At 45.6% G+C, this 24,856-nt stretch overlaps 2 protein-coding genes across 16 annotated transcripts in view; one reads left to right on the forward strand and one right to left on the reverse strand.

The window, feature by feature from the left end:
- Window positions 1-24,856, reverse strand: part of LOC135223687 (glycerol-3-phosphate dehydrogenase [NAD(+)], cytoplasmic-like) — a 232,933-nt gene that overhangs the window by 64,020 nt on the left and 144,057 nt on the right. The gene's annotated exons all lie outside the window — the stretch shown is intronic.
- Window positions 6,491-24,856, forward strand: part of LOC135223684 (glycerol-3-phosphate dehydrogenase [NAD(+)], cytoplasmic-like) — a gene marked incomplete at its 5' end in the record, with an annotated part of 35,869 nt that continues 17,503 nt past the window's right edge. For all 5 annotated transcript variants that reach the window (XR_010316559.1, XR_010316560.1, XM_064262376.1 and 2 more), the window contains 1 exon segment: window positions 6,491-6,583. Coding sequence is in view for 3 of the 5 variants with exons in the window: in XM_064262376.1 (XP_064118446.1) it covers window positions 6,491-6,583 (93 nt within the window).

A 24,856-nucleotide genomic window follows, 5' to 3' on the forward strand; every position in this document is an offset into this window, starting at 1 on the left:
TCAGAGACATGATGGACTGTCCGGATGTCTCTAGACCCGAGGCGAATTGAGTGGACATCGATTGAAGTCTCGAGTCCACTGCTTCGCTCATCTTCTGCATGAGAAGAGTGGCGAAAGCCTCATGGTTGAAGCCAGACTCTGCCGGTCTGGCTTTAGAAGACTTAGCTCTCAACCCCTTGGGTGGGGGAGTAGCTTTGGCCGAGGAAGTCGAAGGCTTGGGGGCCAATGATGACCTGGCGGAGTCTGCCGGGGAAGGCTTGGCTGGTCTACCCGCCTTCGGCAGAGACTTCGTCTTCAAGGTTTTCAGCTTGGGGATTACCAAGCCCGACCTATTCCAAGGGGTCGTGGACTTCCCAGGGAAGCCCTGAAAAGAAGAAGAAGGAGTTGGACTAAAGGAGAGAACGTTAGCCCCACGACTACCTGCCTTACCTCCCTACCTTCCTCCTGTTCCTCGATGGCCATAGGCTCCCGATGCAGGCTGATGGCTGCCACCTCCTCTGTCATGACATCGCACAAGCCCTCTTGGTCCTCCGGGGGGGCTTGGGTCTCCTGGCGGATTCGCTCTATGATGGGAGCCGCTACTCCTGCCGGTACTGCTGCCGAAACCTGGGCATTCGGGTAGAGAAGGGTGCACATCTCCTCCGACAGCATGTAGGGTTGGTCAGCTCCCACGTTTCTTCCAAACCCCCCTTCCCAGGCCTTAAGGGCCGACATCGAGGTCTTGAGCGTCAGATCAACCTGTAAGAGATAATCAAATCAGGTTCCCAGTGTCGGGGACTTTCCCAACCGATATGTGTAACATAGAATTCAGAGTAACAATGAGGCGAGTATGCTACCTACAGACTCATCTGTTACGATCCTAACAAGGTCGTAACACACCGTGTAGGCTTCCGGGTGCCAGACAGCGCGGCCCTCCAGGTGGATGGTGCAGCTGGCATGAGACCGGCAGACCTCATGCCCATACGGTTTGTACAGGACGGCTGGGCATCCCGCCTCCTGCCATTGAACCATCTGTAAGTTGGAAAGATATATGAGTATCATCAAATAATGCCGCTGAAGTTAATTCTGGCGGTATGAGTATACTTAAACTAGTTACTTAATCAGCTAAAGGTAATATCTAGTATAATCTTCAACTTACTTGTTATAAATAAAGCTCTGGATGTCTCCCCCTGCTCCGGAATCCATACTTTGGGTATCGCCAAAGCTATAATCGGCGGAGAGGGCCTGATATGAGCAGAACAGGGAAACAAGGCAAACCTAAGCCTGAGTCTGATCGCACCGGAGTAGAGTAGCAATACCTAACCAATTGGAGGTGCATTCTCTGAGCCCAGTTCCGCCCCCACCGGAGCGGGCAGCAGCGATAACATAGAAGGCGGAAAACAGAGCGGAGGGAACAACGGTACGTAGAACTCCGGTGTATACAGCCTGTCACATGTGATGGTAGACCACACTTCGCCGGAATAAACACAGGCCTGGAGACATACCAACAGAAGCTACATAATAAATTTTCTTAATACTAAGCTCTGAATGTCTCCGCCTACTCCAGAATCCATAATCTCGTCATCACAATAGCTAAAACCGGTGGGGTTGGCCTGATACGAGTCTGATACGGTCTGATCGCACCAGAGAAGAGTAGCAGTTTCAAGTCAATTAGAAACGCAGCGCTAAGCCTAGTTCCGCCCCCACTGGAGTGGGGAAGCAGCGATAACACTAGAGAAATATGTAAAACAGAACGGCGGAACAGTGGTACGTAAATTCCGGCATATAGCCTCCTGGCGGGTGTGATGGTAGACCACACCTCGCCAGAAAACACACAGGCCCGGAGACATACCAACAGAGATTACTTAATCTACTAATCCCCCAATCTCCTCTGACTAATCCCCAGGACCGAGGTCTACGCCCTAGCTGTCGTTCATCGGTAGGATTACTTGGGCAGCGAGCTAACAAAGCAGCGCCGGAACAAGTCCGGGATGGTGGGGGGGGGGGGGGGGGGGGGGGGGGGGGGGCAGTGTCTGGAGGAGACTGGACGAGTCGTGATCGCCTGGCTACAGCAACCAATCAGTGAAAACCACTTCTCGAGAAGCCGTTAACTAGCCTACCACTAAAGGGGGCAATGGTCCAGGCTTCACTCAACAAAGACAATTCATAACATAATTGATGAGGAATTACTGGAAGTACTGACAAAAAAAGGGGGGGAAGGGGGGGAGAAAACCGCACCCAGCTAAGATCCCAGCCCAACCCTCCGAAATCGGTACAGATCCGGTCAGGTAGGCTATGATGGCTCCTATAAGGATGTCACGAAGAGGACGCCTAGAACCTAACTCAACCCTCCAAAATCGAATCTTCTGATCTGGTCAGGTAAGACAGGCCTAGGCCCTACAAACATAACAAGAGAGAGACTCTCTAGTCCTGGACCACCCTCCAAGCAAACATATCTGTCTGGTCGGGTGGCAGTATAAGGAGCCACTAAGGGTGGAGGGATATACAGAGACCGTTTAGCCTACCCTCCAAAACCTAGCCTAGGTTTGGTCAGATAGGCCAGGGAAGGACATCGCGAAGAACTTCCAACCTTATCAAATAGCAATACAAGAATATAATCGGAAACTAAACTAGAAATACACATGCATGAGTACCGCGAATGAATGCGGAATCTTCACCTCTGAGAATAAACTGGCGTACCACAAGGCTAGCCTAGGATGCCAAAAACACAATACTCGCACATAACGTTATGAAGCATATCACCGTACGCACAAAAGAGAACCAACGTGCTCCTGAGGGGCTGATGATAATGAAAAAAGGCCCTAAAAGGCTAATAACGTAAGACAAACCGTAAAAAACAAAGCCTCAGTATAAGTCAGGAGCGAGACGGGCCCTATAATAGGCTAATAACGTAAGGATAAAGCCGTAAAAATAAGGCTCTCAGAATTCGTCAGGAGCGAGAATGATGAAAAAGAATACGAAAACAATAGCCTATATAGTGAAGTGCTAAACGGTGGATGAAATACACCTTGAGATAAAAACTGAAATAATTGCACACGCTGCCAACGATGCACCCAAAATGGCGGATCGTAAGAGCGTCATACCCAACTCACAAGAACAAGAGACTTAAAATAAGGGCCAAAATTAGATGCATCGTTGCCCCAACGTGTTCAAAAACAATAAATGGAATACTCAACGTAGATGAAGAAACTTGTTGCTCATGAGAAGACATGATGCTTCGCAAAAAACACTTCCTGGGAGCAGCGAAAACGGCGCGTGCAGACACGGTGAGTGCTATTACAGGAATGAGGGTTTCTGGCAGAGGTAGTAGTAGTAGCGAGCGGAAGGTAGACGTTGTAACGGCACCTCTTTACAGAGGGATTTTGAGAGTGGAGACTTCTAATTGGCAAAGTATCTGTGGTAGTGGCTTCCACTCGCCCCTGTGCTATACCGACACCCTATGAGGGTGAGCGAGCTGGGGGTAGTAACTCCAGCATTCCATATGGCTTTTTTCTCTGGTATATTTAGCAGTTATTTATACTTTGAAATGAGTGCTATAGGGACATTTCACCAGCCGACACAGGTCGAACCCAAAAATATTGTGTTCATGTGTATTTGGTTTAGCACCTACATATGCACTGATTGTTCGTACGCGAACAAACCTTTGGTCTTAACAATAGGATAATTTCTAGCGCCTAGCTGGATCCGGTTAAATCGCAGATGAAAGCAAGGAATCTTGTGAGATCTGGCAATGTGCGTGTATATCGGGTAAAGAGTGGTCAAGGACCACACACCCTTGCCACAGCATCAGTCTTTTCTTAAACTGCCTAGATGAGAGTTGTGGTTGACCTCTCTCAGCCTTTACCCTGTTCATTGCCCGTTTTCTGAGCTATGATGTGAAGCACACCAGGGGTTGGGGGTTAGTGTCCTTCGAATTTGTCCCAGAATTCGTGGCCAAGACCCAGAATCCCTCTGTGCATGATGATAGGTTCACCTCCTTTTCCATTCCATCAAGAAAACTTTTGTTGTGTCCTGTCAGGGCTCTGCAATGCTATCTTAAAAGGACACGGCACCTTAGACCAGGCTGCCGCAGGCTTTTTGTTAGCACGGGACGTGCCAAGAAAGAGGTGTCGAAGAATACTATCTCTTTTTGGATACGGGAAGCCTTCAGACAGGCATACTTGACTCTTGATTCCGCTGCCACGTCTGTGCAGGCTAGAGCGCATGACGTTAGGAGTATTGGTCCCTCTCTGGCTTTCAAAAAGAACTTGGCTGTACATAGAGTGCTGAGCGCTGGTACTTGGTTACACCAGTCCACGTTCACCTCTTTCTATCTTAAGGATGTTGCCTACAGATCTATGGACATGTTTTCCCTGGGTCCTGTGGTGGCTGCCCAACAGATTGTTTAACTCATCATTGCCCTTAACAGGGCACATTTCTATCTTACCTAAGATAATTGTGTGGATGATAGAATGAGTGTGGCTGGTCTCTTTCTTTCTCTTTTACCTTTCCTTCTTCCTTCGGGCAGGTTGAGGAATAGACACATCATTTGCTGGACTGGGCTGATACAGGTGAGTAAGGTAGTCATACTGATACGTAGTTTGGTCGCTTGGTAAGCAAATAACCAACCCTCTATTCGGTAGCATATGCTCTGCTCCTTGGCAAGGGGGAGTAGGGAATGGTAACAAACCCTGGTGTGTTGGTTTGTTATGGACTGTCAGAGTTTCTCTTTCGTTCCCTATGCAATGATTCTCCCATATATCATTGTACGTCGCTCAGTTTCTGGGTGTTTTAGATATCAATGTATCTAGCTTCTCATGGCTATCAGTCCCTCTCCAGAAGTTATTTCTTCTAGAGCTGGACTGATGGGTAGGCCCCCAGCTGGTTTAGGATGTCTGTACCTCCCTCCAAGTATAAATCTATCCTATTGTTAAGACCAAAGATTTGTTTGCATATGAACAAATGACAAATTGTCTAAGACAATTTGTATTTTTCATAGCTACAAACCTGAGGTCTTAATATTGTAGTGCCCACTAACCACCCCTCTGTCTTGCTAAGACATCCTGAATTGGGAAAGACTGACGCAGTGGCATGGGTGCGTGGTCCATGACCGCTCTTCACCCGATATACGCACACATTGCTTTCATCTGCGATTTAACCGGATCCATCTAGGCGCTACAAATTATCCTATTGTTAAGACCTCAGGTTTGTAGCTATGAAAAATACAAATTGTCTCAGAAAATTTGTCATTTTGTGAAGATATTAAAATTACATATAGCTCCATAAGTTGGTAATCTTGCATGGCTCACTGTAGATGTGCTTGCGAGTGTATTGTGATTAAGTTGCTACATGTCAAGGTCCTCCTTTAGGAGGGGACATGAGCAATGGGTAGCATTGACATAGACAGTAAAATTATTGCTTGAATTCCCCCCTTCTGGATTGCCTAATTCAATCCCTGTTGTGGATATCAGTCTTGGCTATAAAGTCTTATACTATTGTATTTGATGGAGCAATTTAGGGCATGGCTTGAAGGAAGGAAATATTCTTCTGTGTGGGTTGGTATTAAAAAAACATATAGCTCCATAAGTTGGTAATCTTGCATGGCTCACTGTAGATGTGCTTGCGAGTGTATTGTGATTAAGATGCTACATGTTAAGGTCCTCCTTTAGGAGGGGACATGAGCAATGGGTAGCATTGACATAGACAGTAAAATTATTGTTTGAATTCCCCCCTTTGGATTGCCTAATTCAATCCCTGTTGTGGATATCAGTCTTGGCTATAAAGTCTTATACTATTGTATTTGATAGAGCAATTTAGGGCATGGCTTGAAGGAAGGAAAGATTCTTCTGTGTGGGTTGGTATCTGAAGGCCAACCAGAGATTGAGCTTGTGTATTCAAAGCTGAGAGAAGAGAGAGAGAGAGAGAGAGAGAGAGAGGAGAGAGAGAGAGAGAGAGAGAGAGAGAGAGAGAGAGAGCCCTTAATGTACAATGTAGTGCAACATAAATATGAGAATTATAGTTTTGTAGTGGTTAGATTAAATAAAGTAAATGAGATAAATGCATTTTATATATGTATTTTGTTTATACAGGCAGTCCTTGGTTAATGGCGATCTGGTTTTATGGTGCTTGTCTAGCACCATAAAATTGGTAATTTAAGGCGTCATAATGCGCCGAGTTCTGGTTATCGGCTCCATAACATAATTAAAGGAGGCGCCATTCACTGGTTATTGGTACCGGATATCAGAGCCATAAGTGCCATAAATCACCAAGTTTCACTTAATGGCAATTTTTGCTTATTAGCATCCTGCTGAGAACAGAACCTCTGCCAATAACCAGGGACTGCCTGCACTTCCTTTTTATTGACAGAGTCATCGGTATTATGAAATTATTATGCGAGGAAAATTTGTGACATACATCTATCATGCAAAATTATATTTGGCTTTCAGATTAAGGAAGTTAAGACGACAGTTTTTCAGCATAAAAAGCACAAAACAATATCATTACTTTCCAGGTTCCCACTTTTCACATCCATACACCGTGTCTGCCTGGGTGAAATTCCTCCATCTGGAATGATAGACTGTATTCGAAACCATCCTGAACATATGTGAGTATTATATTCAGGTTTCTTCCACCAGAAGCGTAGCTATGTATTTGTTAGAAATGTTGAAATTTGGTTATGTTTTATGTTTTTTGTGTGTTTACGTCTCATGTTTGCATTTTGCCTAGGTTTACATTGATGGAGTTTGGCAAAGTGAATGGTAATGTTTTGCTTATGTGCTGGGTATTTCATTCTGCTGTTCTTTGAATGTGGTATCTCTGGTATCAAAACTGATAAGTTGCATTTTCTTTTGAAGTCCTTAGGAATGCCTTATCACATGACATGAAATTCATGTTAGCACATTAAATATTAAAATTGCCACAATTACATTAAAAACTTTTAATGTAATGAAAATGAGCCTTTGACAAGCTATTTTATTATACGTACTCTGTATGAGCAAAACTCCTCTTTGTTGTCACTGATGCAAGTCTCATGAAGGATAGGATTCTGTTTGTTCATTGATTCTACTATATGCAAGGCATAGACACCTTGAGTAATCTCATGTAGATTGTTTAACTGGGATATGATTATCATTTCCTTTTATGCCACAGGCCCCATAGCTTATGTTAATGATCATTGTAACTACTTGATCTCATGCTTTAGTTGTTTTTCATCTTAATAGCATGCATAAAGCATAGCCATTCTTGATTTTGATTGGTCTACTGTTGGTCCCTAATTCAGTGTACCTTCATAAATATTCAGGATTCAAAAGTTAATGAAGTCATAATTAGTGAATATTGCATAATCTTATTCTAAATATTAGATTACTGGCAGGACAAATTTTTCTCTATTTTTCAATTATGGAAACTGTTATGAGCACTGAATTCTTATTTGTTAATGGATGAAGCTACAAAGGTGTGGAAGAATAGTTGCCATATACAAGTGGCGTTGTGTTAATTGTGGAATCAATGGGATCTTAAAAATGTGTAAAAAATGAAAGAGATTAATGAAGGAGAATTAGAATAAGAGTGTGTGCATAAAACCAAGTAATGTATTGTCACCGGCAAGTCCAGTCAAGTAAGTATTCATGTGGATACTTTGGGAGGGATGTTGGGTAAATGAAGTGCTTTGTAGCAAATATAATAGCTGTTATCATAGGAGATGCTCAAAATTGTAAAATATACATGAAATAAGGAATTTATGATCCATGAGATGTTCAAGAACTTATTGAAAAAAAAGAGAGGGAGGACCATGCTTTGGAGGTCAAGCTTTGAACAAGGTTATCATTTCTGTTACCTTGGCAACATAATGAATTGTGAAGCTGGTATGGAGGTGATAGTAAGAAAAAGATGGCAGCAACCTAGATGAAATGGAAGGAGATTGCTGGCATACTCTACTGGTAATTAAGATTATCCCATTACTAAATAAATTACTTTTAACATTGATGGTGCATCTGTAATGCATTTACCATACTGTAGTTCTATGTGCAGGAGAGACATGGGTAGTCCTTGCAAGGAAAATAAGATTATACAAATTTTGAAGAGGTGTGTTTATAAAATGTTGAAATGCATAGCTGCAGTACACTGGGAAAATCATATAACAAATAGGGAGGTAACTTTAAAATGTTTTGTCCCGAACTGGGAAATTAATTGAGACATCACAGATTGAGATGGTTTGGGCTTGGTGAGTTGCGAAGAAAAGAAATTTAGTAGTGATATAGAAGTCACAGGATGAAGACTAGTAGACTTCCCTTGAAAGTTATGTTGAAAGAACATAGAGATTAAGAGTTGGACCAGATGGGAATGCAGGCACAACAGACAAGAAGAGAGTGGATATGTATTTAATATCTAACTCAGTAAATGAAAAACATAATGTAAAATTGTAGAACATATATTTAGTTTAGAAGATTGCTACTATTCTTTTTCTTTTTTGGCATGCTTCATTTTGTACTCATTGCTCATCTTTCCAAGTACTACTTTACTGTACACAAGAGCATTGGAGGTGGTGATGATTAGATTTATAGGGTGAATTTTCTTGTATAGATTTGGCCTGTAGTATGGGTATGCATGTACTGTAACATGTTGCCACAAAGGTTAGTGGGATATTGTGGGTAATTAGTAGGGAAAGATGAGTGACTACGGTAATGGCAGTACACATTCTTAGGAAATCTCCAAAGGTCACTTTATGAACAAATACTTTCCAAGAGGTGTATGTAGATCCAAAGCTGTCATGGGAAATGTTATACTTAAAATGGAACTGGAAAACTGGGTACATAGGGATTCTAACCCTGTAGAGGGGTAGTGCTGTCAGTGCACCTCATGTGATGCACTATAGGCATTACTTGGAGGTTCTTTGCAGTGTCCCTTCGGCCCCTCCCTGCACCCCTTTCATTCTTTTTACCGTACCTATGTTCGTATTCACTTTCTTCAGTCTTACTTTCCACCTCCTCCTAACAATTGATTCGTAGTGCAACTGTGAGGTTTTCCTCCTGTTACACCTTTCAAACCTTTTTACTGTCAATTTCTATTTCTGTGCTGAATGACCTCATAGGTCCCAGCACTTGGTCTTTGGCCTGAACGCTATATATTTTTCTGGGCTCAGTTCGTGTCGCTGCGCGAAATATCCTTTAATCCATTATTTCTAAGGTAAATGCACTAACACATACCAGAGAATAAATAAAATAAAGAAAAGGTCAGTACTACTGACTCGCTCACCCTCCAAGAGGGTGTCGGTATGAACACTATGGCGAGTGAGACCACTACCACGAACCACTTGCCAATAGAAATCTCCTACTACAAAACCCCCACTAGAGGGGAGCCGACCCACAACAGGTGGGCAGCAACTACTACTACTCCATCCCATGCTGCCGACTGCTGCGCCTCTGGTGGCCATCCTTTTCAGTTAGCGCACTGCGTACACACGTGCCCTTTTTTGCTCTGTGTTTTTTGTGCCCCTTTCTTGGATTTACTAATTATGGAGCGTGCAGCCATCGCAGCAGCTAAGTTAAGTAATCGGTTATTGTTGCTATTGGGGTTTTTCCGGCCTTGAGTCAGTATTTGCCGTTTTTTAGGTATAAATACTGGCTCTTGGTCGGAAGCATGGCGGCATTGTTCTGCCTCGTGGCGGGTTCGTTCTTGGTCTTCCATACCTAGAACCTTCCCTTATTACTTTACGCTCTATTGTTAGTTATCTATATTATGTTAGGGGTCCAGCCTACTGGGGTTTATGTCATGCATGCATGTCTTCTTTACCTTGCGTAGGCATCTTCCATCCAGACCCTAGCCACAGCTCTTAGTATCGGCCCCGGCTAGCTTTGAGTGGTAGACTTTCTTTCGGGTTAGTCGTACACTCCTGGATTTTTTCTCCTACTGATTTACTTTCTTACTTTACGTTACGTAATTGTTTTGAAAAAAAAATTTTATTTTATATATTTTAGGTTAGCCTACGGCGTCTGGCATATTACGTAGCCTAGGTTCCGTATTTCATTGGTCCCCACCAGTTTATTGCTTCCTCTCATCAGTTCGGTTGCTTCTGTATAGCATCTCACTGATTAGTTGGTTGCTTTAACCTAGGCTATGTTGTTTCATTGTATTCGCATGTTACCGCTCCGTGTCACCATGTGATCGCGAAGCAGCCAGGCGCCCGTCCAGTCACCTTACCCTCCTCCCGCTCTTCCATAGGGCCGGGGGGGGGGGGGGGTGGGGGGGGGGGGGTAGGTCTGTCCTCGCTCGCTCCACATACCCGTGCCTGCCTCCCTCTCTCCCTAGGCGGAGGGAGTAGGGGGGGCTGGACAGACCCAGGACTGGACTTGACCGTTCTCTTGCTTCATGGCGCGCTCGGATGACTAAGGGGGGGACTGGCCTTCCCCCTCCCCTACCTTACCCCCCCCGTCGTTACTCCGTCGATCCGTTGTTGGCTCGAGTCTGTTTCGCCCTCTCGCTCCTTCCCGGCTTACTGGTGCTCTTTATTTACGGGAGCTCCGGCATTCACGTGGAAGGTTGCTAGTTCACCCGCCCCGTGCGGGGCGGACTGCAGGCGTACAGTTGGTCTTTCCTAACCACCCCGTCTCGCTGATATCGCGACACGAACACCGCCGCGCACCGGAATATTCCGGTACGTTCTAGTGCTTTAGGCTTAATTGTTTAGTGTTTAATTTAAACTATAGTAAGTTTAATTTAAGCTAGCCTAAGCCGAATCCCTCCGTTACCTACGTTATCACACCGGACCTCTCCGGGGTTCTAGCCTATTCAGGCGGTAAGGGAGGGGTTATGCCCAAAATTTTTTCGCGCTCCGGCATGCAGCGGAGTTCTTTTAGCCTACTAGCCTGTAAGTGATGTCTTCTACGGTACTCATGTATCTTTTCACTTACAGACCACCAACTGTGAGCATCCAGGATGCAATGCCATGCTCCAGGACCCCTGTGGGCATGAAGTCTGCAGGTCCCATGCTCCATGCGCGACTCCGCACGGGAATCTACAAGTCTGGTTCCACGAAACCTGCACCATTTGCTACGATCTTGTGAGCCAGCTCTTGGACGGGGTAAGTATTCCCAACTCCGTTCGGTAATCCCAACAAAGGTTGTAGTTCATAAGTTTAATTTTAATCTCTTATTTTAAGCTTAAGCTTGTTTTATATGGGATCTTGCATCCCCTATGTCTTTAGACTAAGCCTATTACTTAAGTTTTAATCTTAAGTTTAAACTTAAAACTAATGAATGCCCTCTCTTCCAGGCTCCCGCCGTTAGAGATACCGCCCTGGCAACCCTGAGGGCTTGGGTCGGCGGTTTCGGTAAGAACGCCGCCAAGGGACAGCCCTACATTCTGGAGAAGAGGTTGGCTGTCCTAATCTTCCCCGGCGGCAAGTCAACGGGTTACGTCGACCCGGCAGAGGCAGCCCCGACTATGGCGGCGATTCAGCAACAGCTCGCCGCTTCGTTAAAGGAACCAGGCCAAGATATCTCGTCGGACGTCGCGACACTTGATTTAAATATAGAGCCAATGGTAGGTGTTGACGACCTGTTGGTCGAGGTAGGTACGTTGGACGCCCAAGGGCTTCCCTTGGGCGCCACTGGGTCTTCTACTCCTGCTAACTCTCCAGCTTCCTTCCAAGGCTTTACAGGAGCTGAGCTCCTTTATACTTCTCCTGACGCTTCAGTTAGACCTAAGGTCAAGGGACAGACGGTTGTAAAAACCCTAAGCAAGACGTCGTCGTCGTCCAAAAAGACTTCGTCGGCGTCAACATCTCGTAAGTCTCCGGCTACGAACCCCGGAGCGGAGAGGTCTAGAGCTTCTGGGTCTGGCTCCAAATCCTCAAGGAGCAGGTCTTCCAAGGAGAGACCACATACTCCGGCGGAGTCAGCCGTTTTTTCTCCTCTCCCCTTGGTACCTGTTCAGAGTTACCCAACCACCTCCGCAGCAGCTCCGGCTTTGGATCCCAATGCTGGTCTGTTGCAACACATGGGGGACTTGGTCGGCTCTCTGAAAAACAGTATGGAGCAGATGTTCTCCCGGTTGTCCGACAGGATCACCTCCCAGGATAACATCATCGCCGAACTTAGCCAGGCTCCTCTAGCTACTCCCCCACCTTTCGGCACCGGAATAGCTCAGCTCCCACCTCATGACTCTCTGCCTCCGTTCTCTATGAATAACCCCTGGAGGGTGGCGTCATACGCCCCTTTCCAGGATGGCCTTATTTCAATTCCGGAGTGTGGTACTCGAAGGATTGAGGACTTCGAGTTCTACCCGGAGGGTCTACAACCACCGTTCTTGGCTACGCCAGACTCACTGACGCAGCCATGACTAGAGATGACAAGGTCCCTAAGGAGACAGTCCTCTACTCACGTGACCAGGCTCAAAGAGAATGGCTCAGGTGTTTAGAGGACATGGATTGTTCGAACACGAAAATTCAACCTTTTAAGAGTCCCTTCACCATTTTCACAATGGAAGAGGGAACTCCGCTTCCCTTGCTTACCAAATAGCTACGGTCACTATCCCACGGCCCAGAAGGGGGAGTCGTTACCACAGCTAAGGGAAGCAGACCCCACATCTCCTTTGCTTCCCCTCACTCGGAGAATTTGGGGAGGATTTACCCAACACTTTTTCGGCGGGCAAAACTCAAGCCAGACTGTGCTATGGATCAGTTTGGTGAGAAAGCTGCCTAGACTTCCGGACAGCCTCATTCAGGCTGAATTTGAGGCCAAGACTAGGCTAGCCAGGTCCATTAACACCATGGCAATGACGGAAGTGGCAACCATTTCTTACGGTTCTGAGCCACTCTTTAAGCTTCTCACCAAGTCACTGACGCAAACAGTTCAGTCTGACATGTTTGAGTTCGCTACGCCAGAACTAGCTGTCGGAAACATGTCCTCCAGGAAGCAACTATTCGTCATGAACCGAATAAACGTTCGCAAATTTCATCCAACATCTGGGGAGGCAGACCTTCTTGCCCTGATGCAAATTGGTAAAGAAAGGGGTCCAGGGCGGAACGCGACACGGGCTTAACCAAAGCCTTAAGGTTAAGGTCGTTTGGGGTTTCCTCACCCTGCAAAGAAGGGCCGGGGCCCAAGACCAAGTCAACAAGGGGTAAGGCCTCAGAGGAAACCCAGACGTTTTCAGCCTTACCAGAAGAAACAACAACGCTTCGCCCAGCCTGTTTCGACTATTCCGTTAGTACAGGCAGCCCAACCCTCTACCTCCAAGGCTCAATCACAGCCCATCTACGTGATTTCCCCCCAGCCTCAACCTTCCACCTCTTACGCTGTCTCCCCAGCCTTCAAACCAAGTGTTTCGAAGGCCAGGCCTTTCAGCAGTATGACCGCTCAGGTAGTGGAGGCATAGGTAAGGGATCCTTTCATCAGAAAGGATCAGGAAGGTCTCTTAATAGGGGAAAACACTTCCGGGGAGGCGCGGAGGTTACAGCAGCAATGAGAACTTGAAGGTAGGAGGGAGGCTGTTTCTCTTCGGCACGGTGGGGATTCAGCAAATGGGCACAAAGTATTGTGTCGAAAGGCCTGGGTTGGAGTTGGGTTGCGAATCCGCCTCCACCCAGACCTTTCCTTCAACTTCCATCAAAAGAATTGACGGAGTATGCGGAGGACCTCCTTCAGAAAGGAGCAATAGCGAGAGTCAACAGATTAAAATTTCAAGGACGCGTTATTCAGCGTTCCAAAGAAAGGCTCACAAAAAGAAGGGTAATCTTAGACTTATCCCGTTTAAACTTGGCCATTCGCTGCGACAAGCTCAAAATGCTCACCATCTCGCAGGTGCGACCACCTTACTTCCCCCGTGGGGCCGTCACCACCTCTATCGATCTTACAGACGCATACTATCATATCCCTATTGCAAGACACTTTCACCCTTATCTGGGCTTCAAGATAGGAGATCAAGCATTCTCCTTCAAGGTAGTTCCTTCGGTCTGAACGTGGCACCCAGGGTGTTTCACGAAGTTGGCGGAAATAGTCGTCCAACAACTGAGGTCTCAGGGGATAATGGTAGTAGCGTATCTCGACGATTGGTTGATTTGGGCTCCAACAGTCGAGGAATGTCGCAAAGCCACACTGAAAGTAATCCAGTTCCTAGAGTATCTAGGGTTCAAGATAAACAGGACAAAATCAAGACTCACTCCGGAGTCCAACTTCAGTGGCTGGGCATTCAATGGAATCTATCCTCCCATACTCTGTCGATTCCATCAGCCAAGAGAAAGGAAATAGCGAAGTCAGTAAAGCAATTTCTAGGACACAAATTTGCTTCAAGGAGAAGCCAGGAAAGAATCCTGGGGTTCACATCCAATTTTGCATCAGTGACAAACATCTTGATGAAAGCCAAACTGAAAGACCTAACCAGAATCTGGCGCTCACGAGCAAATGTCAGATCCAGGGACAAGTTGTCATCAGTCCCACAGATTCTACGGAATCGTCTATGCCCTTGGGCAAAAGTCAAGAACCTGTCAATATCAGTATCCCCTTCAGTTTCCTCCTCCGGGGTTTACCATACCATCACGGACGCTTCATTAAGCAGCTGGGGAGGATATTCTCAGTTCAAGAAGGTTCAAGGAACCTGGTCACCCCAGTTCCGCCAGCTTCACATAAATGTACTAGAAGCGATGGCAGTGTTCTTGACTCTGAAAAAAGGTTACGTCCGCCAAGAACTCCCACATAAAGCTAGTTTTGGACAGCGCAGTGGTAGTCCATTGCGTAAACAGGGGAGGCCTCCAAGTCACGACATCTGAATCATGTCATGGTAGCCATCTTCTCCCTGGCGGACAAGTTCAGTTGGCACCTCTCCTCCACCCATATAGCTGGAGTGAGAAACGTCATAGCAGATGCTCGTATCCCGCTCAGTTCCTCTGGAGTCGGAATGGTCACTGGACAACAGTTCGTTCCAATGGATTCTCCGGAGGGTTCCAGGTCTACAAGTGGATCTATTCGCATCTCAAGCGAACCACAAACTCCCATGTTATGTGTGGCCCCCAACCTGGACCCCTCTGGCCTATGCCACGGACGCCCTGTCCATAGATTGGAACAACTGGGAGAAGATTTATGTCTTTCCTCCAGTGAATCTTCTCCTGAAGGTACTGAACAACTCAGGACGTTCAAGGGTCAAGTAGCTCTAGTAGCCCCAGACTGGCCGAAGAGCAATTGGTACCCTCTGATTCTGGAACTGGGTCTTCGTCCTCTTCGAATTCCCAATCCCAGGCTCTCCCAGTCAGTACAACGAAGACTGTGTTCGCTTCCTCAGGAATTCTCAAACCCTAACTTTATGGACTTCATGAAGTTTGCGGCTAAAAAGAGATGCAGATATTGATCCTCGAAATATTCTTTTCTTGGAATCTGATAAAAGAGATATTCAACTGTTTGAGACAGATAATGATGCCATAGCAGTCAAAAAGTTGGCAACCTTCCTGAGAGAATCAGATATTAGAATCATGACAATCAATTCAGCTATATCCTTTTTCAGATCTTTATTTGAAAAAGGCTTAGCAGCTAGCACTATTACGACAAACAAGTCAGCCTTGAAAAAGATTTTCAACTCGGGTTCAACATAGACTTGACAGACTCTTACTTCTCGTCTATTCCCAAGGCTTGTGCTAGACTTAGACCTTCAGTGAGGCCTACGTCAGTATCGTGTTCTTAAATGATGTTCTAAAGCTGGCTTCAGAAACAGACAATACGACATGTTCATTTATAATGCTCTTAAGAAAACTCTATTTTTATTAAGCTTGGCTTCAGGAGCTAGAATTTCAGAACTGTCGGCGTTATCCAGAGATCCGAATCATATAGATTTCTTCCCACAGGGCAAGTTCTACTTTCTCCGGAACGTAGTCTTTATAGCAAAGAATGAGGATCCTTTGATGAGTGGGAACCGTGGAAGGTTAAACCCCTTCCACAAGATGTTTCTCTTTGTCCAGTATCGACCTTACGAGCCTTTCTGTCCCAGGACATCCTCATCGTCGGGTCTCTCTTTAAGAGAGAAAAAGGTGGTACTTTATCTATTAAAGGTATCAGGCAACAGATCCTGTACTTTATTAAGCAAGCCAACCCTGATTCCTTCCCTAAAGCTCATGATGTCAGGGCAGTTGCCACCTCAATTAACTATTTCCAACACATGAATTTTGATGATTTAAAAAAGTATACTGGATGGAAATCGCCGACAGTATTTAAGCGTCATTACTTAAAGTCCTTGGAAGCTCTGAAATTTTCAGCAGTTGCGGCGGGTAACATAGTTTCCCCCGACTCTGCTTAATCTTAAGTAGAAGATCCAGTTCTCCTTTCTACCTATCTCACAACAGTTTGTCTATACCTACCATGTTCATCTACGTTTACCTTGAGTCTTAGCTGCTCTTATGATGGTACAGTGGGTGACCTTATTTTTTTTGCTAGGGTCACTCACAATTGATTGTATATAATGATCTCTATGATGTGGTCCCCTTATTTTTATGCTAGGGCTGACACATCTACATTTGCAATGGTTACGGGTTTTGTATACTAAGTCAATCATACATTTGTTTATTTATATTATTGCCGAAGTTTGTTCAAATTCAGTTTATTATTATAATTGCTTTATTTACTTTGTACATAATTAACTATCACAAATGTTAAGATCAACATATATTCCATGTAAGCCCTGTACATATATGTTAACTTTAAGTTAATTTTAAGGAATATTTTCTAATTTCTATCATTGTCTATATATATATTTCTTAGCAATTATATTTCTTTATTTCATTTTACGTTTTATTGAGACCTTATTTATTTATTTAATTATTTTCTTTACAATCTTGTGCTATTTCTCTGGTACGATTTCGCGCAGCGACACGAACTGAGCCCAGAAAAGGGATTTTGACTAAGGAAAAATCTATTTCGGGCGATTGGTTTCGTGTCGCCAGCGAAATCCCACCCTACCCATCCCTGCGCTCAAGATTGTCTGCTAACTTCAGGATGGCCACCAGAGGCGCAGCAGTCGGCAGCATGGGATGGAGTAGTAGTAGTTGCTGCCCACTCTGTGGGTCGGCTCCCCTCTAGTGGGGGTTTTGTAGTAGGAGATTTCTATTGGCAAGTGGTTCGTGGTAGTGGTCTCACTCGCCATAGTGTTCATACCGACACCTTCTTGGAGGGTGAGCGAGTTAGTAGTACTGACCTTTTCTTTATTTTATTTATTCTCTGGTATGTGTTAGTGCATTTACCTTAGAAATAATGGATTAAAGGATATTTCGCTGGCGACACGAACCAATCGCCCAGAAATAGATTTTTCCTTACGTCAAAATCCCTTTATAGGAAATTTAAGCAGGTAGCCTAAGGATGTCAAAGAGAGGTTAGAAAGAGAATGGTATGTTTGAAAGATAATTTCCTTCCTAGCTATGAGTAGAACCCTCCTGGATTAGTATGGCCCAAGACTAGCATTATCCATAGAGTTGCTTGGGAGATGAACTTTCAAAGAGAGTTTAACACATGGAAAGGTTTTTGATCAGAGGAGTCCAGATAGAGGAAAGAAAAGTGAACTTTCAAAGAGAGTTTAACACATGGAAAGTGATCCAGAGAGTTTCCAGATAGACGGAAAGAAAGTGAACTCAGGAAAGAAAAGTAACACATGAAAGGTTTTTGATCAGAGGAGTCCAGATAGAGGAAAGAAAAGTGAACTTTCAAAGAGAGTTTAACACATGGAAAGGTTTTTGATCAGAGGGGTCCAGATAGAGGAAAGAAAAGTGAACTTTCAAAGAGAGTTTAACACATGGAAAGGTTTTTGATCAGAGGAGTCCAGATAGAGGAAAGAAAAGTGAACTTTCAAAGAGAGTTTAACACATGGAAAGGTTCTTGATCAGAGGGGTCCAGATAGAGGAAAGAAAAGTACTGAAGCAAAGGGGAGAGACTAAAATATTTACAAATGGCACAAGAACATATGTTAAGGGAAAGTTACATGTTTCCTTGGTTTTGGTGAAGAAACGCTTCATAAGTTTTGTGGGTAACGGCCCAGCAGCCAGGAAAAAACTATCAATGAGGATGGAATAACAAAACAGAGCCAAAGCAGAGGAAACTCTAGTTCAAGGGGCCAAGACAAGACATTAAAGCAAGTTAAACAGGCTATTCATAAAGCCAAGGCAGATAGTCATTGCTGACTTGAAATTCAAGGGATATAAAGTGTACAGTGGAATCCCCGTAGTATTTGCATTCTCGAGATTCACTCACTCTCATATTTGTGGATTTCTCTATGGACCATATCTACCCATTATTCGTGGGAAATTTGTGTATTCACTGTATTTTTCTATGAGAAATATCCACAGATTACTGTATTTTCATGTTGATTTCATGATTAAATGAACTTTTTGTGATAAAACTATAATTTCATACAATCAACTTACCTGTCAGATATATACATAGCTAAGACTCCGTCGTCCCCGACAGAAATTCAAATTTCGCGCCACTCGCTACAGGTAGGTCAGGTGATCTACCGGCCTGCCCTGGGCGGCAGGACTAGGAACCATTCCCGTTTTCTACTCATATATTTTCTGTCGCCGGTGGTATCAACATCGTTGCTGCCACCTCCTGACTGGAATTCGCTTTTCTAGACAATTGATCATCTTTTTGTGGACTTTTGGTGACGTACCTGGATCGTTGTTTTGGCATTCGCTACTGTGGACTGGATTTGGACTTGCTTTTGATTTTTCTTCAAGAATGTCTTGATTCAAGTGGTTGTGTGAGAGTGTGTGTGAATGTAGGCTGCAAGGTGAGGATACCGAAGGCTTCGGTTGATCCTCACACTGTATGTCGCAAATGTAGAGGTTTTGATTGTTCTATTTCTAACACCTGTCATGAATGTGAGAGGTTGAATGTTGAGGAATGGAAGACTCTAACTTCTTACTTGAAGAAGTTAGAAAGGGATAGAGTCAGAAGGGCGGCATCTAAGGGTGCGGGTAGTAGTACAAGGCCTATTGAGCCTTTTAATGATTCTAACTCTTCTCTTAACTATGCATTTGATTCTAATTCTGTATCAGGGCCCTCACTGGCTTTACATTCAGATTCGGCCTCGGAAATTGCTGAACTGAAAGCTACTCTTCACAGGATGAAATCCAAAATGGCTGCCATGAAAGGTAAGGATTGTGAAGTGACTATTATAGTGAAGTGAGTGTCCCCAGTGTTGTGGAGGGGGCGTCTGACCGTCTCTGCGACGCTCCCAGGCCTAGACCTCTTCCAAGCTCCCAAGCCCAGAGGAGAAGGAAAGTCGAAAGCCGTACGGAGGTTGTGGAGAATTCCCCCGGTCAGGCGTCCCTTCAGCAGGCTCTGTAAATAGACAGACTGCTCAGGACCGCTATAGGAAAAGCGTCCTCAGAGAGTGCTTCTCTTCGTCCGCTTCTCCCTCTCCTAAACGAGGGTGGAAGGATTCGGACCTGTCCAGGCCCCTGAAAAGGCACTGGAAAGATCCTGTTTTGGATTCTAGCCCCGAACGCTTTTCGGAAGAACGCCTCCTTCGAATCAAGAAGGCAAGAGGGTTTTGGACGTCCCATGGCTTGGACAAAACTCCTTCAAGGTCTCCCTCTCCCGTTCAAGAAGACGCCGGAGAAGCTTCCAAGAGGATCATTTTGGCTGTGCAAGAACAGTTATCCGCCTTGGTAGGAGTCCTTTCGAAGGATCCCCCTCGTAGAAAAGACGTGAGGCTTCCTGTCAAGAAGTCTCGTCTTCCTTCTCCCGCCAGGAGTGAGGCTCCTGTGGGACGTGAGGCGTTTGAGATCTATTCTGATAGAGACTCTTTGGACGATTTTGAAGCGCCAGACAAGTGCGAGGCGCCAGTCAAGCGCGAGGTTTCCTCCAGACGAGAAGCGTCTTACAGGATTAAAGCGCCAGACAAGCGAGAAACGCTTTACAGGCGCGAGGATATAACCAGATGTGATACGTCTGCCAAACCAGCAGCGTCAGCCGAGCGCGAGGACGCAGCCAGGCGCGAGGATTCAGCCAGGCGCGAGGCGCCAGACAAGCTTCATCCATACAAGGATATAGCACCAGAAAGGCGCGAGGCGCCAGCCAGGCGCGAGGCGTCAGTCAGACGCGAGATTTTAGAGAGGCGCGAGGCATCAGTCAGGCGCGAGGCGCCAGCCAAGCGCGAGGAGTCAGCCAGGCGCGAGGCGCCAGCCAGGCGCGAGGAGCCAGCCAAGCGCGAGGAGCCAGCCAAGCAGAGGAGCTCTATACATGCTCTTAGCCCCTCTCCTATTAGGAGTTTGTCTCCCGTAGAGAGAGTTATTGGGCAGGAAGACCCGGAACGGGAATTGACTTCTCCTTCTGATCCTATATTGGAAGAGGACTCAGAAGACGAGACTCACGGCAGAGAAGGGCTGTCTAACTATAAAGTTTTGACAGCTCTCCTCCTGCAGGAATACGGAGATGCATTGATCCCTGCCGCTCCTCCTTCTCCTCGTTCACTTTTTTCATGCTCTAAGACGCCGAAGTCGTCGGCTTTTTGTTTTTTTGAAGATGAGGCCTACGATTTCTATGAAGAGAGCTCTTCAGTCGCTGGATAGCTGGATGCTAACCAAGAAGGAGCTAGTCAGAACGGTGTTTTGCATGCCTCCCGCTAGACTTACGGGCAAGAGAGGTATTTGGTACCAGACTGGGGAGAATATGGAGCTCACTCTCCCAGCTTTGGCTGAAGCTGACTTTTCCAGTCTGGTAGATGCATCCAGGAGACATAGCCTTCATACTGCTAAGATAACTTGGGGTCTTTCGGAGTTGGATCATCTCCTCAAGGGACTTTTTCACATTTTGGAAGTCTTCAACTTCCTAGATTGGTCCCTTGGGGTGATGTCCAAGAAGGCTCATGCCTCGGAAGGACTCGATCCGGACGTACTCCTTGCATATTGTCGTGTATAGACAAGGAGGTACAGGACGGCTCAGGGGAAGTCTCTTCCTTATTTGGAGCAGGTCTCTTGAAGAAGAGATCTGTTTTTAGCGCTTTTTTGACTAAAGCGGTATCCCATTCGCAAAGGGCAGCCTTGTTATTCGCTCCCAGGTCTGACTTTCTGTTCCCTTCGCAGTTGATGAGGGTGGGGACATTTCCCGTTCTCTACGGAGAAAGCGACACAGGATCTTCTCCTGCAATCTTCCAGGAGAAGAGACAGTGATGGTGGGAGACAAGAAAGGTGTTTCTACGCCTGTTCGGCCCTTTCGAGGAGGCCCTCCCTCTAGAGCTACCGCTAAAAGAAAAGCGACTGAGAAGAGAGGTAGAGCCTCTTTCCGTCCCTTTAAAAGGGGAAAGTGAAGTGGCGCTCCTCCAAACACCAGTAGGTGCCAGGCTCCGGGGATTTGCGGAAGCCTGGACTCTCATAGATACAGACGCTTGGTCTATGTCTGTTCTACAGAAGGGATACCTCATTCCTTTCCTGGACAATCCTCCCCTGACGTCAACTCCGCGGGAATTGTCCGCCAATTACAAGGACCCTGTGTTGAAAGATACTCTTCAACAAAGGTGGATCAGATGTGGGACAAGAGAGCTATAGAGCTAGTGCTGGATCAAAGCTCCCAGGGTTTTCAATCTGCTTTTCTTGGTTGCGAAAGCCTCGGGGGGCTGGAGACCAGTTCTGGATGTCAGCGCTCTGAACAAGTTTGTTCAGAAACAGAAGTTCTCCATGGAGACTTCTGCATCAGTCCTTGCGGCTCTTCGCCAAGGGGATTGGATGGTGTCTCTGGATCTCCAGGATGCCTATTTTCACGTTCCGATCCATCCTTCGTCGAAGAAGTACCTCCGTTTCATGACGGGGGGAAGGATCTTCCAATTCAGAGCCTTGTGTTTCGGCCTGTCTACGGCGCCTCAGGTTTTCACGAGCCTTATGAAAAATGTGGCGAGATGGCTTCACCTGAAAGGAATCAGTATATCTCTATACCTAGACGACTGGCTCATTAGAGCAAGTCAGAGAAACAGTGTTTGGAGGACCTGACTGTGACACTAAACCTGATAAAGACCTTAGGATTACTCGTGAACCTCGAGAAGTCCCAACTGATCCCCAGCCAGAACTTGGTCATCTGGGGATTCGGATGGATTCTCGGGGTTTTCGAGTATTTCCTTCTCAAGAGAGACTAACGAGAGGTTTAGAGAAAGTCTCTCTCTTCCTAAGGAAGGAAACGTACTTCGGCAAGGGAATGGTTGAGCCTATTAGGGACTCTTTCCTCGCTCGAACAGTTCTTTCCTCTAGGAAGACTTCATCTCCGTCCGCTTCAGTTCTTCCTCAGAAGATCGTGGAACATGAAGACAGGGCTTCTCTCGGACAGTTTTCCCATTCCAGTTCTAATGAAACGCCATTTAGAATGGTAGTTACTCCCACTGAAGGAAAACAAGGGTACTTCCCTAGAAACGCAGAACCCAACCTTGTATTGTTGTTTTCCGACGCGTCGGAAAAAGGTTGGGGAGCAACCTTGGGAAAGAGAGGTGTCAGGCACTTGGAATGCTCTTCAAGTGTCCTGGCACATAAACTGCAAAGAGCTGTTTGCCGTACACCTAGCCCTAAAGAGCTTCGAACCTTTAGTGAGGAACAAGATAGTCCAAGTGAATGCGGACAATACAACCGCCCTTGCATACATTCGAAAGCAAGGAGGTACTCACTCGTATGCCCTTTACGAGCTCGCAAGAGACCTGCTGTTGTGGACATCTCAAAGGAACATCTCTCTTTTGACGAGGTTTGTTCAAGGAGTAAAGAACGTGAGAGCAGACAGGCTGAGCAGGAGGAACCAGGTCCTTCATACCGAATGGACCCTCCACTCATAAGTTTGTCGGAATCTCTGTCTCGTTTTGGGACTCCTCATGTAGACCTCTTTGCCACGTTCCTCTCAAAAAGACTGGAAGTCTTTTGTTCAGTAGTAGAAGACCCCAGAGCTCTAACAGTAGACGCCTTCCTGCTAGATTGGTCTCATGTAGACGTTTACGCATTTCCCCCATTCAAGATTCTGGGGCAAGTGCTCAGGAAGTTTGTGTCTTCAAAGGGGACAAAAATGACCCTGATAGCCCCCTTTTGGCCAGCTCAAGAGTGGTTCCCAGAGGTGCTGGAGTGGATGGTAGACTTCCCCAGATCCCTCCCACAAAGGAAGGATCTTCTCAGACAACCACACTTCGAGAGGTTTCATCAAAACCTCCCCGCTCTCGCTCTGACTGCCTTTCGACTATCAAAAGACTTGTCAGAGCGAGAGGCTTTTCTAGCATAGCAGCAAGCTCGATCGCTAGAGCCCGGAGAACTTCCACTATCCGTGTTTACCAATCGAAGTGGGAAGTTTTTAGAAGGTGGTGTAAGTCGAAGAAGTTGTCCTCCTCCAGTACCTCTGTAACAGAAATCGCTGATTTTCTGTTATATTTGAGAGAAGAATCGCGTCTCTCCGTAGCCACGATAAAGGGCTATAGGAGTATGCTTTCGGCCGTCTTTAGGAATAGAGGCCTAGATTTGGGAAACGATAAAGATCTACATGATCTGATTAGATCTTTTGAGACCAAGAAGTCTAAGATTACTTCTCCCCCTAACTGGAATCTCGACGTGGTACTTAAGTTCTTGTCCTCAGCGAGATTTGAACCCCTGCATTTGGCCTCGTTTCGTGACATAACGAGAAAAGTTTGTTTTCTTTGTTCTCACTGGCAACGGCGAAAAGAGTTAGTGAGCTGCACGCCCTTAGTGATAAAGTGGGTTTCAATCTAGATTCAGCCATCTGTTTCCTTCAAAGAATTTTTCTTGGCAAAGAATGAAAATCCTTCGAATCCCTGGCCGAGAAACTTCGAAGTAAAAGGCTTTATCGGGTCTCGTCGGCAGGGAACCGGAGAGGTCTCTTTGCCCAGTAAGGGCTTTAAAGTTTTACATACAGAAAAAGACGAGTTGGGAGGTTCTAGACAAGGTCTCTGGTGCTCGGTGAAGGATCCATCAAGACTATGTCTAAGAATGCTTTAGCCTTTTTGTCAGGAACGTCATTACGGACGCTCATAAGGCTTGCACGGATGATTCTTTCAAACTCATGAGAGTAGCTCATGAAGTGAGAGCAGTGGCTACGTCTCTCTCTTTCAGAGAAATATGTCACTAAAGAATATCTTGGAAGCGACATATTGGAGATGTAATTCTGTGTTTGCTTCTCACTATTTGAAGGACGTTCGTGTGACCTATGAAAAATGTTTTTCTTTAGGTCCTTTCGTGTCTGCGGGCACAATCCTGGGTACAGGAGCTAACACCAATCTTTAATTAATACATAAGTCTAATAGATATGTTCTAGACTTTCTGCTGAACAAGTGCAGATGCCGCACAGGTCGGCCAGTCACTTTCGTTCAGTAAGGAACTCTTGTGATATCTTTTATAGATGAGTATCATAAATTTTTTTGTTTTTTTTTTTTTGAAAAATTATTGTGCGTGTGCAATTTGGTTTGAGTTATGGTTTGTTGCGAAGAGTTTGGGGATAACTCGGAGCAATTTTTAATACTAACATGGTGGTTAGGATCAGGTGGTCGGGATTGGTTGTGTGCTCCTTAATAAGGTGTGTTTCATATAAGTGGATCAGCACCCATTGACAAAGTCCTTTCAGGCTCTGCCAAGTAAGTGGATAAGACCCCTTCGGCAGACCCACAAGAATTCTTGCCATAGATCACATCTCGCTAAAGTTTCTTGAGGTGATGCAGACTAGCGGGGCAAACACCACGAAGTCTACCACCTATCAGGTAGGAACCAAGGTTTTATTTATACCTACAACATATGTTGTTTACCTGTCTATTCCAGAAGTAGCTGTCTCTTACCCTCCACCGAAGGGTGCCAATCAGCTATGTATATATCTGACAGGTAAGTTGATTGATGTATGAAAACGATATGTTATCATACAATAAGTTTTCATACATAACTTAC

Source organism: Macrobrachium nipponense, chromosome 10 (assembly GCF_015104395.2).
Source record: "Macrobrachium nipponense isolate FS-2020 chromosome 10, ASM1510439v2, whole genome shotgun sequence".
In the NCBI taxonomy this organism is placed as follows: Eukaryota; Metazoa; Arthropoda; class Malacostraca; order Decapoda; family Palaemonidae; genus Macrobrachium; species Macrobrachium nipponense.